This window comes from Salmo salar, chromosome 10 (genome assembly GCF_965601325.2).
Source record: "Salmo salar chromosome 10, fSalSal1, whole genome shotgun sequence".
Classification (NCBI taxonomy): domain Eukaryota; kingdom Metazoa; phylum Chordata; class Actinopteri; order Salmoniformes; family Salmonidae; genus Salmo; species Salmo salar.
The window spans coordinates 98,428,038-98,446,923 of NC_138300.1; the positions used below are offsets into that span (position 1 = coordinate 98,428,038).

Consider the following 18,886-nt stretch of genomic DNA (forward strand, 5'->3'; position numbering starts at 1 on the left):
AGGAGATGATAGGTGAGGCAGGTTATGAAGTGCATGAGGTGGGATCATGAAGTGGAAATCCTTACATTTTTTCATTAGCTCGTTCATTTATTTTACATGGCTTATGCTGCTTATCCCCAAAAATGTAAGTTTGGTCAATAGTTTTGTGATAAAACACCCATCAATCTCTCCAAGGGTCCATCACTATAATCTAATACTGTAACTGATGTATAGCCCTGTATAGCCCTTTTCCTATTTGCAGTATCTTACCTAGGACAGGTAGAGTTATAAGTTATACATGTACCAGGTGTGAGTGTTACCAGATAGTTACTGCCTGGCCATGCTATTACAGCAGTGTTATAACAACCATAAACTGCCTTGTATACCTGGCACACATTAAAGTCAGACATGTTGGCTCTGTCCAGGGTTGTAAAACGTTATTATTCCCTGCCTCCTATCGCTCTCTACATTTTTAGCCTATATAGTGGCTGACTGCGTGGAGATTATAATGGTAATATTTACATGTAAGTGACTTTGTTTTCACTGGAATTCTGTAGGATAGCCTTTGAAGCAATGGCTCTGCCTCTTTAGCCTACACATTTTGTTTTGTTTTTGTAGAAATGAGAGTGGTGACTGATGACTAATGATAATATAGGATTATAAAATACTGATGATTTCTTCCTCACAATGGGATTCGGCCATAGACTCTCAGTAATGGGCTTTGTTGCTACACATCAAATTGGCCACTGTTACCTAGTGTTGGTTTTTCAGTGTAACATTTATAGTGTTTATCCAAGAGTTAAATTAACTATTTAAGTGTTAAATTAACACTCATTAGTTTAAAATAACCCCAGTGTTGGTGTTAATAACCAGACCCACACCCATTATTATCATATTTCCCAGCATTCCATGTTGCAGGTTGATTTTTGAGAATAGTTTGTTTCAATATCTATGTGTTTAAATGTAGATTTATTGATTAATTAACCTTATGCTACTCAAATATAAATAACACATTTTTTTTCTAAATGAATCCAATCTGTTACTTGGATTTATTGCACCCGCTACTGAAATGGTTGTTCCAGTTTATATGCTTTAAGTAGTCTCATATCTTAGTTTCCCCAACCCTGGAAGTCATTCTGAATGCAGGTTGCGGGTGACTAAAATGTCCAAATGTTGGATATGTCCACTCTGGCTGGATGTGACTTGCAGGCCTGATGTGGCCTTTAAACCATGAGCCACTGTATTAGGGTGAAACTAGGCTCCCAAAATAAGGACTTATTGTATTGTCTTTAACTGAAGAATGACATTTTTATGATAAAATATTCACTTAGAATCACACTTGGTGAAGGCCTCAGCACTAAACATAATTGCATGCAACAGCTATGTCTCTGTCACTAACAAATACAGTCAAGGGTGGTAAGTCTACAATTCACTTGAAAGGCACACGGGGAAATATGCAAATAAGGCTTTACACTAAGCAGTATGTTAATCAAACACTGAAAATGTTGGACCATATAGACACTGTAACCCTCTGTGTGGATTTAACACTGGAGAATTTGCTGTGTATCTTATCTGTTCTATCAGTCTGTGTCCTCGATGTCAGTCTGCAGCCGTGTCTCTAGGGGCGTGTCCATCTGAGCAGGTGCTTGCCCTCCCACCCTCCCACCCTCTGCAATGAAGACCCGCCTCTCGATCGTGCAGCCAGAGAGAGAGAGAGAGAGAGAGAGAGAGCGAGAGAGAGACAGAGTGTGCTGTTGCACACATCACTTTCATCTGAGCCTACGCAAAGGAACAGCGGTAGCCTATGGATATCTTTCTATACTGGGATTCATTTAAAAACGAGGATTTGCATTTACGTGGTAAGTAGCCTAAAGTCATTGAAGTAGTATATGGGCGTTTAATGTCCCCCCCTCGTTAATTTCTGTTGTTATCCGACGTGTGAAATATGTGTTATCGCTCCAGAAGTTCATTAAATCAGATAGAGGGAAAGATGCGCACTGTTGATGATGCCTCGGCCGTCTTCATCTCTGCTCTTCATGTAGACCAGGTTTCCGCTGTGTGCTTTGTCTGTAGTGAGGGGATGGCTCTCTCTCAATCTCCGCTCTTGTTGTGTGTTTTATATGATTCATTTAATACCCGTGTATGATTATATTATAGAATTTAAGTCTAGACTAACCTATTGTCTATAATAGCTTGTGTGTAAATGTTTGCTGTGGAAGTCCAGTGACTGCCGAACTAGTCCTTAGCCAGAGGGCCAAGCAAGTCGTTTTGTTTAACTGTGTGGTTGGAAAGTCATTGCTCCATGAAGAGTAGTTGCTACGCATCAGGTTATATGTTACATGAGTTCGTCTGTAGATAGACGGGACCTTAACAGCACCACTTTGTTTATCTGAGTTAATGCCACTGGCCTCATATAGCGGATCACGTTGCGTTGTGTGTAGACCTACACAGCCCGCAGGTGGAGTTCACAGACGCGCATGCATGCACGCACACAAACACAAACACACACAACGGTGTGCCATGTGCTGCTGAGCTACAAGAGCAGCTGTTCAGTAGGGGGTAGAGTAGCCTACACTAAACCAACAACAATTCTGTCCTCTTCTGTTAAGGCTCTGGGGCCTCATTTATGAACGTTGCGTAAAAGTAGCATAGCCTTGTGCAAATGGGGGATATATGATGACACTCTTATTCCTAACAAAAAGGTAGATACATATAATACCAAGAGGCAATAATTTGACATTAGTGAGAACAGCGAAAATCGAATTATTTTATCTTTGCATTCAAAAATTATTTGAAATAAGGATCTATTTCCTATTATTTATTTAATTTCCATGATCATCGCAGAATAAATTCCTCACCTTTTCCGTCTGTGATTGTTTCATACTGGAGAAATAGCCAATAGGCCTACAAGTGAGGATAGGCTACCATTCGTCCCATCTCTCACTTAATAATTAGACCCACTTCACAGTAGTAAATAGATGAACTAGTTCAAGTATTTTTCTCTATTCATTTGATCCGAAGCGCAGTTTATCGGTAGAACAGAGGTTCACCCTTTCCGTCTACATCTTAATACTGTAATGTCAAATTTCACTAGTAGACAATATTTCATTTATAAACATAATGACGTATTGCTCCTATCGCACAGCAATACGGTAGCCTACCCATTCTGTCAAATATTTTACATAAACTACCAGTCTATTTACTGTGCTGGCAGAATGTTTTAATCTTTAGCAGGAGTGCATGCTGTATCTGGAAAAGAACTGTCCGTTTCTGAACGAGAAAACAATGGCAAATTGAAATGGGCCTATCAGCAGAAAGTTTGAATTCAAGACTTGAATTCAAGATTCGACTTTCCCCACAACCTAAGTAGAATGGACTACCCACGAATTCAGAAAAAATGTAGGGCGGCTACTCCAAAAAATACAATTACAGTGTTAACAGTAGTTCTATTTATTTTGTGTTTTTGTTCTACTTTACTTTTTTAAATAGTACTACTGCTATTCATTACTGCATTGTTGTGAAAGCGCAAGCAACAAAGGCATTTCACTGTACTTGTGCAGGTGACAATACAAACTTGAAACATGATACATAGGCCTACTCAGTGGTGTAAAGTACTTATTAAGTAAAAATACTTTAAAGTGCAACTTAAGTAGTTTTTTGGCGTATCTGTATTTTACTTTACTATTCATATTTTGGACTACTTTTACTTCACTACATTCCTAATGAAAATTATGTACTTTTTACTCCATACATTTTCCCTGACACCCAAAAGTACTAGTTACATATTGAATGCTTAGCAGTACAGGAAAAAGGTCACATTCATACACTTATCAAGAGAATGTCCCTGGTCCTCCCTACTGCCTCTGATCTGGTGTACTCACTAAACATAAATACTTCCTTTGTAAATTATGTCTGAGTGTTGGAGTTGCCCCTGTCTGTCAAAAAAAGTAATAAAAAAGGAAATTGTGCTGTCTGGTTTGCTAAATATAAGGAATTTGATGTATACCATTTATTTTTACTTTGAGTACTTTTTCCACCACTGTACTTAAGTACATTTAAAATCTGATACTTTTAGACTCAAGTAGTATTTTACTAGGTTACTTTTACTTGAGTCATTTTATAGTATCTTTACTTTTACTCAAGTATGACAATTGAGTACTTTTTCCATCTCTGGGCCTACTTCAGGGTTAAAGATCAGCTGTTAAATTCGACTGTATACTGGTATTATCAGCCAGGTCACCCGTGATACAAATCAGTATTCGATGTCCATCCATGTCTGAGGAAATCGGGGCGATGATGTGGAAACTGGCCACTAGGGGCAACATTGGGCGCTGTTACCTTCAAGTAAGTTTCGGTTTTGCTAGGGCATTGTGGACAGGGATGGCGGAGGGGTGTAGGCATCTGCCTCTGGGGACAAAGGTTGCATGTTAGAATCCAGGATAGAATATTGTTTTTGAGATTTTTGTTTTAAGCCTATCCCAAACCTTAACCCTTACCTTAACCATTCAAAGTTAATGCCTAACCTTAAGATTTCGGAGTTAATGCCTAAACTTAACCTTGACGTTTGGAACAACATCAACATTTTATGTTTGAGGAACATGGATGAACGTCTAATTCTGACATGAGAATGAGAGCTTGTTGGTATTATAAATCCTGATACCTATGATATTACACATTTCAAATAGATATAGCCTATCTATTTACTAGGATACTAGGTCCAATTAATTAGATGCACATTATAATTTGTTGTGGTAATCATGGCCACAAGAGTTGAGGAATATATTCTGCAATGGTTATGAAAATTGTATAAATAGGAAAACGATTCCTATGTCCAATTATAAGAATCCTGTCTAATTATTTTAAATTCTAAAAATCAAACACAGATTTTCACTCTTCTCACTAATGGTAAATGGTTGCATTCTTGTTAATATGTTTTCCTATTTTTAGCTTTTTGATGAATAATCTTTTCATCATATCCCGCATTTGCACAAAATCCTTCCGTGCCCGCTTGCAATACAATACTTCAACCACTAGCAGATGTGTGTGCCCATGGCCTACATTTTTTTGCAAGGAGGTGAACACATTGTCACATCAAGTACATTTTTTATAAATGCTAACTTTTGCGTGTAAACTGGCACACTACACTGGTCCTTTACCTTTCACTTCAATTTACAAAACTGTATAGGCCTATTCTATTTGAATCCTTACTTTTGCACTTTGATTTAGTATGATAATGATTGATTTACAAACAATTTAAAAACAAGTAAACAAGTTAACTAATAATGGTTTATAAACAGATTATAAGCATACCATCTAATACATTTTTCTAGTTATGCTTTATAGCTCTTTATTCAAATCGAATACAGTACCAGACTCGCTTCCTGTACCTTTTAGTACTCTCTGTATTAAACACCTGTCTGTGGGGAGCGGTTTGTGTGTGGAGACAAGATGAGGATGATTCCACTATAGACTGCTGAGATACAGACAGTCAGTCCTAGGCCCTAAGGCTGAGTTATACCAGGTGGCTAACCACTCTGGCTAGACCACAACCTCCTGAGCAAACACAACATACATACATACTCAGAGAATGAGAGAGAGAGAATATAGCACCGTTTCATAAGAACTCTCCCTATCCTGGAGACCATGAGAGAAACAGTGAGATTGCTGACAAACTGCCCATAGAAAGGTTTTAATCTGTTATCTTTCCTCAATGGAAGACTCCAGGAACAGAACCAGAGTCATATCACACTTCTACAACTTCCCCTCACCCTTCGTTGCTCTCTTTCCTGGTTTATGGTTCATCTGGGTTAATTGCTCAAGGGCACGTGAAAAGATTTTTCACCTAGTCGGTTCAGGGATTCAAACCAGCAAACTTTTGGTTATTGGCCCAACACTCTTAACAGGCTACCTGCTTCTATATCCATCAGTATAGATTTAACCTATCTAGTCCTGTCAGATCAGTGTTCAAAACTTGTCAGGGAGAGAGGATGAGGAAAGGATGCGATTCAAAACTATTAGGACACAGCCTCCTGTTCTGATGATTGGCCAGATATCCATGCAGGTCCCTTGTGGGCCATGTTTTACTAGCTTTCTATCCTCCCCTCCCTCACTTTCTTTTTCCCCCGCTCTCTCGCTCTCAATTGAATTTCAAAGCAAGTGAAGTAGATAATAAACAAAAGTGAAATAAACAATAAAAAATGAACAGTAAACATTACACTCACAGAAGTAAAAAAAATAATAGACATTTCAAATGTCATATTATGTCTATATACAGTGTTGTAACAATGTGCAAATAGTTAACCTTTTCACATGTACCAACACAGGGGTGTGATCATTCTACAATGGTCCCTGCAGCGTACGCTCAAACCGGTGTGAGTAGAACGCTAATTTAGAACTTCCAGATCCGATTGACACAACAGTCAGCGTTTGAGCGTGCCACACTTTTTTCAGAAACTATTTACACAAACACAGTCGTTACAAAGTTTTGTCCAGAAAGTGAGCAGTTTATTTTTGGATGCAGTGTTCAGACATCCACAGAAGTATCTACAGCAACACAATCATCCAAACCGGAAAAATGTAGGCTACATTTGTCCTAGCGCTAACTGAGGAAAGATTGAAGTAACACAAGTGGTCATATTTGTATAACTCTTGCTGACAAACTACAATATGAATTAGCCAATAGAAATGACTATTTATAATTAATCACGTCACGGGTAATAATTGAGTAAAACACTCTCTAGAAATCGAAAGTAATCCGACTATGGATAGTTTCTGCACGCTGCCATGCTTTTTTCCCCTCACAGAAACCAAAGATAATAAGAGGAGAGAAGATGAGTTTGGTCTGTTTATAGTATGCATGTTCAAGGGGGGGTGTTGTCTACCATCGTTCACATCCCACCATTCATTTCCGGAAGTCCTCAAAAAATGAGTGAACCCTTACTCACCTCATTTTGTTATAACATCTTTGGTCCAACAGACGATTACGTGAAACCCAGAATGCATTGTATGTCAACAAACATGGCTACACACAGCTGGAATTAGCTTAGCTCATCATAATCAGTACAACCTTCAAAAAAGTATTTTACACACATAATATGTGCCCATTACAATCTATGCAAGAATCGGAATGCATGATTTGTCACCGGTAATTGAAAACATGTGAATAAACAGTAAATATATAAATAATTACCACACAAAACATTTTCTGATAGTGATTTATTGATACAAGTGGTGTGTGCCGCCAGTCAATCATGTAACCTCTCACTCCCATTCTGAGCCATTCAGTGCTGTTGTTTATGTATGTAGCTAGTGAGCTAAGCAGTAGCATTAGCAATGTCTTTCAAAAGGAGACAACTCACAAATGTGGAAATTCTGGAGATTTCTGAGTATGAAAGTCGGGGATCAGATTCTGACAGTGAGGAGCTGCCCCCCAACCTTGTAGCCATTGAGAACCCTGAATCTGAGGACTCCTTGTCCACTGACGAAGTTCCAGGTCCCTTTGAAGATGCTGGTGGTGATGGAGGCAGACCAACAGTGGATGAAGTACAGGAGCACCACACCCCTTAGCGCCCATCCACTGGGGGTCGTCCTGCTGCGGACAATCCCCTACGCCTCACTGCACGGTATTTTCCCTGCAAAGTCCCTCAAACTGCTGCTCAAGGTAGTCGCACACAGAGGCACTGCAAAGTCTGCCTGTCTGGCACCAGGAGAAGTAAGCAGAGGAAGTTGACAAAATACATGTGTTTAGCTTGTGATACTCCTCTATGTATTTCACCATGCTTTGAGGAGTATCATATGCTCAAGCACTATTGTCACATATGCAGCAATTAGTGACTGACTGACATGACAGGTGACTTGACAGGTGACCTGCCATGATAGTATGCCTTTAGAGGTGCGGGTGGGAATGCAGTTGTTGTTCAGTCACTGCATGAATATTAAATATGGGTTATGCGTTATCAGTTTTTTTCCTCTAGTAAAACAAGTTGTTGTTGAACCAACCACCAATACTGCAATAAAATAGACGACTATTACATATTGGCCTATGTGTTTTCTTGCTGTGTTTTCATCCAGTAAAATCCTAGCCTAAACTGACTGCCTCTAACTGCCTGTAGCTCAGGCCCTGAAGCAAGGATATGCGTATTCTTGGTACCATTTGAAAGGAAACACATTGAAGTTTGTGGAAATGTGAATTGAATGTAGGAAAATATATCACAATAGATCTAGTAGAAGAAAATACAAAGAAAAAAAACAACCAGTCTTTTTCTACCACCATCTTTGAAATGCAAGAGAAAGGTCACTGTTATAGCCATCACTCTGGTTGTAATTCCGATGGTGTCCACAAGATGGCAGCAGTGTATGTGCAAAGTTTCAGACGGATAACTTATGAGCGTTCTCCATGACATTTAGTGTGAAGTCACCCAGGTACATTTGGGCAAATTGTGAAGGAGACCTTTGCATTCATATTCCATTTTTCTGCAAGAATATCGTCAAATCTGTATACTCGGACTTTGATTTAGCTTTTCCAGTATTAGCAGCCATATTATAAGTTCAACATTTGCAAAACAACCAGTTTTCATAATTTCATAACTCTGAATATTCTTATAATTTTTGTCCAAAAGGAAAAGGCATGCTGTCGCAAAAGGTTAGCACCTACATTTTGCGACAGACACAGGGTTTCCGGTTACTCCTGTAACCGGAAATTGGCTATCTAGCTAGCTTTGTTTGACCCCGATTGGTGCTTATTTGACAAAGATACAGTCGATCAAATGAAGACCGGCCGCGTCATTGTCGTGCCATGAAGGCATCGCTCTCTGACCAAATATGGTGTCCTATAGGATATACTACACCCCTAATGATATAGTGATGTCTGGTTACGTTCTAGGATCTCTGAGGAATACATACAAATGTGATTTGACTGGTTGAAACAACGTTTAGGGTGAGATTTTCACAGATTCCTTTCTTTGCAAATTGAACGAGTGGAAATACAAACTCGATCGTGCATGCTATATGGACCTTTTTAGGATATGAAAAAGGATTTTATCTAACAAAACGACACTTCATGTTATCTCTGGGACCCTTTGGATGATAAATCAGAGCAAGATTTCAGAATGTAAGTACATATTTCACCTTCAGAGGTGAATTTATCAAACCTATCGTCGTGAATAAAGTGTTTTGTTGTTAGGAGCTCTCCTCAAACAATAGCATGGCATTTTTTTGCAGTAATAGCTACTGTAATTTGCACAGTGCAGTTATATTAACAAGAATTTAAGATTTCAGTCGATATAAAACACTTATATGTACCAACATTTGTTGTTTCTCTAAAATCTGCAGGTTCATCTCTCTGTAGGTGATGGCTTTGTTATGGAAGGTTTGTGAATTGCTTCCTTTTAGGTGGTTGTAGAATTTAATGTCTCTTTTCTCAATTTTGTTAATTAGCGGGTATCAACCTCATTCTGCTCTGCATGCATTATTTGGTGTTTTACGTTGTACACAGAGGATATTTTTGCATAATTCTGCATGCAGTCTCAATTTGGTGTTTGTCCCATTTTGTGAATTCTTGGTTGTTGAATAAATCCAACTTAATATGTTTCTCCAAATGTACATATATTTTATGTGAGGATAACCAAAAATAGAGAACATTGAGTGATTGAACTAATTAGAAGTATTTTAATCTCCATCTTGTCACATGGCTCTGTTTTTAGAGGATTGTGGGTAATTCAACATTTAAAAACGTTATGATTGTTTTACACAAAGTTGCATGTTTGAAGAAAGAAAATAATACTTCTTTCTAATAGTATTAATCAGTTTGTTGTGCCATGAGGTATAATGGATCATGTTGAAAGGATATCGAACCGTCAGACAAAATGATAGGCAAAATTATCATCAATGATGAGACGACCCATGGCCACATTTCTAACTTTTAATGCTGCTGTAAAACCTTTACTCTGCCTGCCAAAATGGGTTAAACTGGCAAATGGTCAGATACATAAATCAATGAAAATACACCAGAAGAAGTAATCTAATTCTGCACAAGACAGGATTTGAAACACCAAAATAGTGTTTTCAACCTTTTCTGGTAGTGCTCCCAGTCCCTGGCAAGATGTTGCACAACACTTGATTAAGTGGTGTTACAACATACCGTGTCATGTTTCAGAACATCTCAGGATTATGTGTTTCGATACTCCAGCAAAGATATGGTTTAGTCTCCTTTGCGTTGGTAGCAGCTCAGTAGCCACTAGTTTTGCTGTTACAAAACACTTCATTTTAACAATGCACATATCGGTGGGGGGTTTAAATAGAGGGTGGCAGGTAGTCTACCACTTACATTTTAGTACTTTCAGTAGTGAATACATACATTTTCCCTTTACTGGTCCCCCATGGGAATCAAACCCACAACCCTGGCATTGCAGCACTATGCTCTACCAACTGAGCCATAGAGTATTTGAACTAGGTCGCTGGTTTGAATACCTCAGCTGACGGGGTGAAAAACCTGTTGATGTGTCTTTGACCCTAATTTGCTCCAGGGGCGCCGTACTACTATGGCTGACAATGAAGAAAGCACAGTAATGCCGAAACATTGATGGTTTACCTAATAAATGACTGGGAGTTTATACATAGAGTGTGCGACTCTCTTTGTTTTTATAGCTTCCAGTTTATTCACCGTTATTCAGCACCTCTACAATAAATCATTTTCTCTGGGTGTGCGCCAGCTCATGCTTTTTATTTGACCTTGTAAAACAACACATTTCATTGCACCTACAGTATCTGGTATATGTGACAATAAAACATAAATATATTTGTTTATGTATGCACTCAATGTTTAGTTATCTACTAGTATATAGTTTTTGCTAACATGCTACTGTAGATGTACTAAACCTTACATTTCCTCAGCTGTTCAGCGTTGAAGATGCTAGCTGGCAGTGTCGTCCCTGGAGATTAGATGATTAGGGCCATGCGTTGTGTGATAAATGATACACAAATACTGAGTCAGCAGGTAGTGTGTGTGTGCATTTGCGTACGTGTGCGTTTGCGTGCCTGCGTGTGTGCGCTTAAGATGTCAGTGTAACTGCCATCATTATGTTATGTGATTATGAGGCCGTTAACTCAACATATTAAAATTCCCCATGCACACACACGCACACATTGTACTGAATTATGTTATAGACATGTTTACAAGGGTTGTAAACGTGTTTGGCTCGGAATCTACTCTCTGAGTCAGTGGAACATAAAATACTCTGCCAGCTACTGTATAACACTGACATGGAGGGAGGAGGGATATGTGTTTACAGAAGAGGGAGATGTGTTTACAGAAGAGGGAGATGTGTTTACAGAGGAGGGAGATGTGTTTACGGAGGAGGGAGATGTGTTTACGGAGGAGGGAGATGTGTTTACGGAGGAGGGAGATGTGTTTACGGAGGAGGGAGATGTGTTTACGGAGGAGGGAGATGTGTTTACGGAGGAGGGAGATGTGTTTACGGAGGAGGGAGATGTGTTTACAGAAGAGGGAGATGTGTTTACGCTGTGTGTTTGTGTGTGTGTGTTCCATTCTCTTCCGTGGTGTAATGACAGAGCAGGAAATAACACACACATACACTGTAATTGCTTGTTCTCCAATCCTAATGACACACACACATACACACATTCACACACACGCATACACACACACGCGCACACACACACGCGCATACACACAAACACAAATACAGAAATACACACACACACTCCAGCCTTTATGAGCTGAGAGGGCAGAGCAGGTCCCCTGCCACACAGTGTGTATGTGTGAGAGACAGAGGGCTGAGTTGTTTTTTGTTTATACCGTATGTGTCTAAAGTGCTGGGCTGTCATGTTGTCCACTCTAAACACTTCAGCGTCCCTCGTCAGCCCCTGTCCCCCTGGCCACGCATAGACTCAGGGGTGATAGGTCACTGTCAGGGCCCCTGCAGCAGATAAAGTTTACCTTTCCTCCCTCCATCCTCCTCCTCCTGTTCCTCCTCATACTTAGGAGGGGGTAAGAATGAGAGGGGAGGAGAGAGGGAGAAGAGGGGAGAGGAGGTATGAGAGGGAGGGGGTAGACAGGAAGGGGGAGTAGGAGAAAGGGGGAGAGAAAGCGAGAGTAGGAGGGGTATGGAGATAGAAAGGGAGAGAGAGGAGAGGGAGAAAGAGAAGGGAGGGGGACAGAATGAGGGAATCACGTGACAGTGTAGCAGCTGCACAACTGAGAGGGCTGTTCCTGGAGGAGAGAGAGAACAACATAGAGAGAGAGTGAAAGAACAAGAGAGAGTGGGGTGAGAGAGAAGAAATGAGAGAGAGAGAGAGAGAGAGGGAACGTGGAGAGGAGACAGTGAGTGTGAAAGGGAAAGAGAGCGTGAGGGAGAGAAAAAAGATAATGCAAGCAGGAAGAACACGGAGCCAGCCGGTGAGTGTGTTTGTTTGTTGTATGTCAGTTTGTATATGTGCATGTGTTTGTGTGCATGTGTGCATGGTGTGTGTGTGGTGAGCATGTGTATCAGTGTGTATGTGTTTGTATGAGAGAAAAAGAGACACACTGAGAGAGAGAGAGAGAGAGAGAGAGAGAAAAGATAAATGAGCCAAAGAGAACATGGAAGGGAAATATGTGTGTTAGAGAGTGTGCATGTTTTTTTTGCTAAATAAGCATGTGAGTGAAACAGATAAACAGAGGGCGAGGTGAGAGAGAGGAGTGTAAAGGAGGGCGATAGGAGTGAGATAGAGGGAGAGATAGAAGAGGGCACAGGAGGAAGAGAGAGAGAGGGAGAGAGGAGAGAGAGGAGTGTAAAGGAGGGCGATAGGAGTGAGATAGAGGGAGAGATAGAAGAGGGCAGAGGAGGAAGGGAGAGGAGAGAGAGGATATGACGATGTCTCAACAAACAGGCAGCTGTAAGGATCAGAGCCTTTGCTGTGTGTGTGTGTGTGTGTGTGTGTGTGTGTGTGTGTGTGTGTGTGTGTGTGTGTGTGTGTGTGGTGTGTGTGTGTGTGTGTGCCTAGGTGGGGGTGGGGCAGTATATAGCTGTATGTGGGTCACTGGCAGGGCAGTGGGGGAACACAAATTATGTTAGGATTGTGTGTGTGTGTGTGTGTGTGTGTGTGTGTGTGTGTGTGTGTGTGTGTGTGTGTGTGTGTGTGTGTGTGTGTGTGTGTGTGTGTGTGTGTGTGTGTGTGTGTGTGTGTGTGTGTCACGGCTCTGACAGACTAACCCAACCTCTGACCTGATACTTGACCTCAGTGTCTGCTCTTTCCCCCTCTCAGAGCTAACACACACACACACACACACACACACACACACACACACACACACACACATCCTCTCAGTAGCTCCCTCGCTTTCTCTTTCCTACACACACATTGTTGTATTATGATAGAGAATAAATATTCTTCTCCCTTTCCTTTCTTTCACTACCCTCCTGTCCCTCATTTCACTTTTTGTCCACCCTTCCACCCTCTCTATCTCTCCAGGTATGAGCCATTAGTCTATGTTGCGGTCATTAGGAATGATCTCCACGCCAACTCGCACCACGGCCACGGTCAGCCCTCTCACCCCGCTAGCCAATGGGAGTACGGCTGCTCAGTCTGCTCACTCTGGATTCGCTGCCGCCCTCCGTCAATTGGCCAAACAGGCTGAAGATCCCAGAGGTGAGCACTGTGACCCCGCCTCTCTCCTCTTACCTCAGGAAATCAATAACATCTATTCTATTCACACCCAAAATCCATATATCATCTACAGTCTCCTCCCTCCTACCCCCTCACTCTTCCCCTCTTTCCTTTACATCGATCTGACATCAGATTCATATCCAACCGTGCTGCTATTGTGTGTTTGTGTGAGTGTGTGTGCATGTGTAGGTGTGTGTTTGTGTGTTAGCTCCTAATGGAGGTAATTACCCACAATTACACTCTCCCTCTCTCCCTCTCTTTCCTTCTCTCTCACTGCTTCTCACTGTATCTCACACTCTCTCCTTATACTCTCTCCCTTATACTATCCCACTCTCTTTCACTCATCTCTTACATTTGTTTTTCAGGCATCACTCTCCCCTGCCATCTCGCTCCATACCCATTCCTCTCGGATGAGCCCCATTAGCTGCTTTTGTGTGTATGCGTGTGTGTTGATTAGTGTTATGTCTCATTTTTACAGTAATGGCTTTCTGATGGCCTTTCTGCCTTGCTATTCCTCCTCCCCCATCTCTCTCTTTCTCTCTCGTGCGCTCTCTTGTTCTATCTATCATCTATCTATCTATCTATCTATCTATCTATCTATCTATCTATCTATCTATCTATCTATCTATCTATCTATCTATCTATCTATCTATCTATCTATCTATCTATCTATCTATCTATCTATCTATCTATCTATCTATCTATCTATCTATCTATCTATCTATCTATCTATCTATCTATCTATCTATCTATCTATCTATCCCTCTCTCCCCTAGGTTCTTCTCCCAGTAGTGAGTCTTCAGTCTCCTCTCCAGCTACCTGTCTCAGTAATTCAGTCACCACTCCTAAGAGGGGGTTGTCAGGGCCACTCCAGACCTCAAGTGGGGTAGACAGCCTTCCCTCCACCCCTCCTGTAGTCACCATCGCCCCAACTCACAGCAAGACCAGCAACATTCTCTGGATAGGAGAAGGGCACCAGGTAAGAAGAAACGGTCCCGCTTTATTTGAAGTGCATCTTATGAAGGCTTTATAAAGCACTGCATAGATGCTTCACAAATAATCTATAACTGTATATCATGCTCAATAAAGATTCATAATGTGGCAGAACTGTGTGACATAACCATCCATTTAGTTGTTCACATTTATTGATCCTTTATAAAGAATCAAATACGTTTATAGATGATTTGTGACCCATTTATGTATTTTGTATTCGTATTTATTATGGATCCCCATTAGCTGCTGCCAAGGCAGCTACATTTTTGCTAGGGTCCAGCAAAATTAAGGCAGTTTATAATTTTTTTTAAAAACATTACAATACATTTCCACACTCACCTTAAGGAATTCGGAATTAAAATTACATAATTTGGTCAGATATACGCTACCGTTCAAAAGTTTGGGGTCACTTAGAAATTCTGGAAACGGCTGATTTGTTTATGGAATATCTACATAGGCGTTCAGAGGCCCATTATGTTGTGTTGGAGATAATTGCAAAAGGGTTTTCTAATGATCAATTCGCCTTTTAAAATGATAAACTTGGATTATCTAACACAATGTGCCGTTGGAACACAGGAGTGATGGTTGCTGATAATGGGCCTCTGTACGCCTATGTAGATATTCCATAAAAAATCAGTTTCCAGCTACAATAGTCATTTACAACATTAACAACGTCTACACTGTATTTATGGTCAATTTGATGTTATTTTAATGGACAAAAAAATGTGTTTTTCTTTCAAAAACATGGACATTTCTAAGTGACCCCAAACTTTTGAATGGTAGTGTCAGTGTTTGTTGCTGGCATGTCATCCCTAAGTTTGCTAATCTTGCCAGTGAAAAATCATTAAAGTAGTTGGCTTTGTGATTTTTTTTTAACCTTTATTTAACTAGGTAAGTAATTTAAGAACAAATTCTTATTTACAATGACGGCCTACACCGGCCAAACCCGGACAACACTGGGCCAATTGTGCGCCGCCCTATCGGACTCCCAATCACAGCCTGTTGTGATACAGCCTGGATTCGAACCACGGTTTCTGTAGTGACACCTCAAGCACTGAGATGCAGTGCCTTAGACCGCAAAGCCACTCGGGAGCTCGCTATGATTGATAATGTCAAAAGCTGCACTGAAGTCTAACTAAACAGCCCCCACAATCTTTTTATGAATGAGCCATCTGATTCAATGAATGATGGAGCTGAGTTTGCCTTTTTTCCCAAAATTTAATTGAAGGTGCTCCAAAGCTTTTTACGATCATTCTTTATGTCATTTATATTTGTTTCAAACTGTAGTTTCTTCTTCTTATTCAGTTTAGTCACGTTTTCTCAATTTGCAATACGTTTGCCAGACTTATTTGCTATTCCTTTTGCCTCTTCCCTCTCAACCATTTAGTTTTTCATCAATCCACAGGGATTTAACAGTTTTTACAGTCATGTTCTTAATGGGTGCATGCTTATTAGTAACTGGGATAAACAATTTCATAAATGTGTTAAGTGCAGTGTCTGTTTGCTCCTCATTGCACACCACAGACCAACAAATATTATTTACATCAACAACATATGAATCACTACAAAACTTCTTGTATGACCTCTTAGACACTATATTAGGCCCAGCCTTTGGAACTTTGGTTTTCCTAGATATGGCTATTACATTGTGATCACTACATCCAATGGATCTGGATACTGCTTTAAAGCAAATTTCTGCAACATTAGTAAAGATGTGATCAATACATGTTGATTATTTAATTCCTGTGCTGTTTGTAACTACCCTGTTAGGTTGACTGATAACCTGAACCAAGTTGCATGCACTGGTTACAGTTTCTTGAGTGGGCAGCTTGATAAAAGCCAGTCAATATTTAAATCAACCAGAAAATATAACTCTCTGTTGATATCACATACATTATCAAGCATTTCACACAAGTTATCCAGATACTGACTGTTAGCACTTGATCTATAGCAGCTTCCCACAAGAATGGGCTTTAGGTGAGGTAGATGAAACTGTAGCCATATTATTTCAACGGTATTGTGGCTCTGAATATAAACAGCAACACCTCCACCATTGGCATTTCTATATTTTATGTAAATGTTATAACCTTGTATTGCTACCATTGTATCATCAAAGGTATTATCTAAGTGAGTTTCAGAGTCAGAATATGAATGTCATCTGTTACTAGCAAATTATTGATTTCAGGAACCTTGTTTCTTAAGCTACATATGTTAACATGGGCTATTTTTAGCACTTTTCTTCAGGGATGCTTACTTGTTTTCATTGCTTTACTGAGACGCTTAGCATAAGTAGATATGCTCATGTTATGTATGTTAGTGCAGTTTGAGCTGCACACAGTGGACTTGCTTCTAGGGCACACCGCCTGAGTGCTAACAGCATAAATCTGGTTCATAGGCACATGATTGCTGCATACAATATCTGTAGGATCAGCAGAGGCATTCAGGACAGTTAGAGGGACATACATTAGGTTACTTATATTGTGTCTACTGACACCCCTGCTGTAATGTACAATTGCTGAAGCACTATAACAACTCTGTGTCACAATGGTAGGGATGAGCTGAGTTGGGCTTTAGTCATTGATAAGTCATTGTCTCAATGCAGCCTTATAGTGCTGTGAAAGGATCCACAATCCCAAATGATTTGGGTGGATCCCATCCTCCTTATAAAACGTGTTTTGTTTCCAAAAGGTATCGAAATTGTCAACAGAAGTTACACATTGAGCTGCAATAATCACGTGACATCCTTTGACTCTGCTATCAGATAGGGGAGCTCCAGGCAACACGGGCCAGTCGGATAACGACAAGCCTTCCCTGTAGCTCAGTTGGTAGAGCATGGTGTTTGCAACGCCAGGGTTGTGGGTTCGATTCCCACGGGGGGCCAGCACAGAAAAAAATAAAATAATGTATGAAATGTATGCACTCATTACTGTAAGTCGCTCTGGATAAGAGCGTCTGCTAAATGACTAAAATGTAAGTGCAAACGGCATCCAGCCACCGGTGTAGAAAATGTAAACATTCCACTCTTGAGTTTTCCCCAGTTTCTTACATAGGCTGGTGACCTGCGTGATTAAGGAAGCCACCTCAAGCCTATAATCCTGGGCAAGCAAACAATTGCCACATTGGAATGCTGAGTGATCTGGTTTGTTCCAGAACAAAGCGTAGTAGATACAGCCCTGGAACCGTTCATTAATTTCTCCAGACAAAGAGGGCCCCATTGCAAAACTCATCTGGTACTAACTTTGTTCGCTTGATGGCTAGCAGCTTAGCGTCTCTGTCAAGCAGGCTTCAACCTGTCTGTTAAGTGGGATTCCGGGACAAGAAATAGTGGTCCTAGCTGTTAAAGCTAACCGTGTCGTGGAATCCAAGCAAAAACAAGTTCTGTATTCGTATTTAATGAATAGCGGTTTTGTTTTAATACAAAATAAGTGTTTCCAGGATACAGTGTTCCGCTGCACACTTTATGTAGTGCTCATGGAGCCAATATGAATGCTTCATGAAGCCTTCATAAGATGCACTTAAAATAATGCAGAAGAGAGAGTGAGTCACCCAGTGGACCCATACTGGAAAGAAAAGTGGTAGCTGTAAACACTGTCTCCTACGTTGTTGTGTGTGTGTGCAGTATGCTGTGAATAGTGAGCTTTGTGTGCATTTTCTTGTGTCCCTTGTGTCCCAAGAGCCCTGTGTGTATTTGTGTTTGTATTTAAGATGGAGTGAGGAACTAGGCCCTCTAAACAATCCAGGGGTTAGCCCCCCGAGCAGCCTTTCTCCCCCTCACAAAGAGCAGTCTGTCTGGTTCGGCCTCCTAGCCTAGGGCAGGGGGTAGTGGAAGAGAGAAATAGAGAGCAAGGAGAGAGAGGGTTAAAGAGAGGAAGAGGAAGGAAGAGGCAGGAAAATGGACAGAGTGTGGTAGAGAGAGAAAGAGAGAGAAAGAGAGAGGGGGGGTATAATCAGAGGGAGTTGGACTGAGTGAAAAAGAAAGGGGGACAGGGATAGAGGAAAGTAAGTATGAAGGAAGGAAGTTAAAGTGGAACTGACAGTATTTTAGCAACATTAAATATTTTTAAAATCTGTTCATATACATCCCCAGGAATAATATTTTTACTTTTTAAAACATTTTCTGACAAGCGAGCACTTAGATATGCTCATTTCCACATTTTCAAAATTCTTAGAATGTTTGGGAATTACATATACTAAGGCATTTGTGAAAATTCTATAGCAATATAGAGTGGGAAAGCCCATGCGTTTGGAC

The 18,886-nt window shown here is 40.6% G+C and overlaps 1 protein-coding gene across 1 annotated transcript in view; it reads left to right on the forward strand.

Moving 5' to 3' along the window:
- Positions 1 to 1,710: 1,710 nt before the first annotated feature.
- Positions 1,711 to 18,886, forward strand: part of LOC106561330 (genetic suppressor element 1) — a 34,190-nt gene continuing 17,014 nt past the window's right edge. The window contains exons 1-3 of the mRNA XM_045688264.2: positions 1,711 to 1,838; positions 13,450 to 13,626; positions 14,421 to 14,623. Coding sequence (XP_045544220.2) covers positions 13,467 to 13,626; positions 14,421 to 14,623 — 363 coding nt within the window. The 5' untranslated portion in view covers positions 1,711 to 1,838; positions 13,450 to 13,466. The remainder of the gene's footprint in view (positions 1,839 to 13,449; positions 13,627 to 14,420; positions 14,624 to 18,886) is intronic.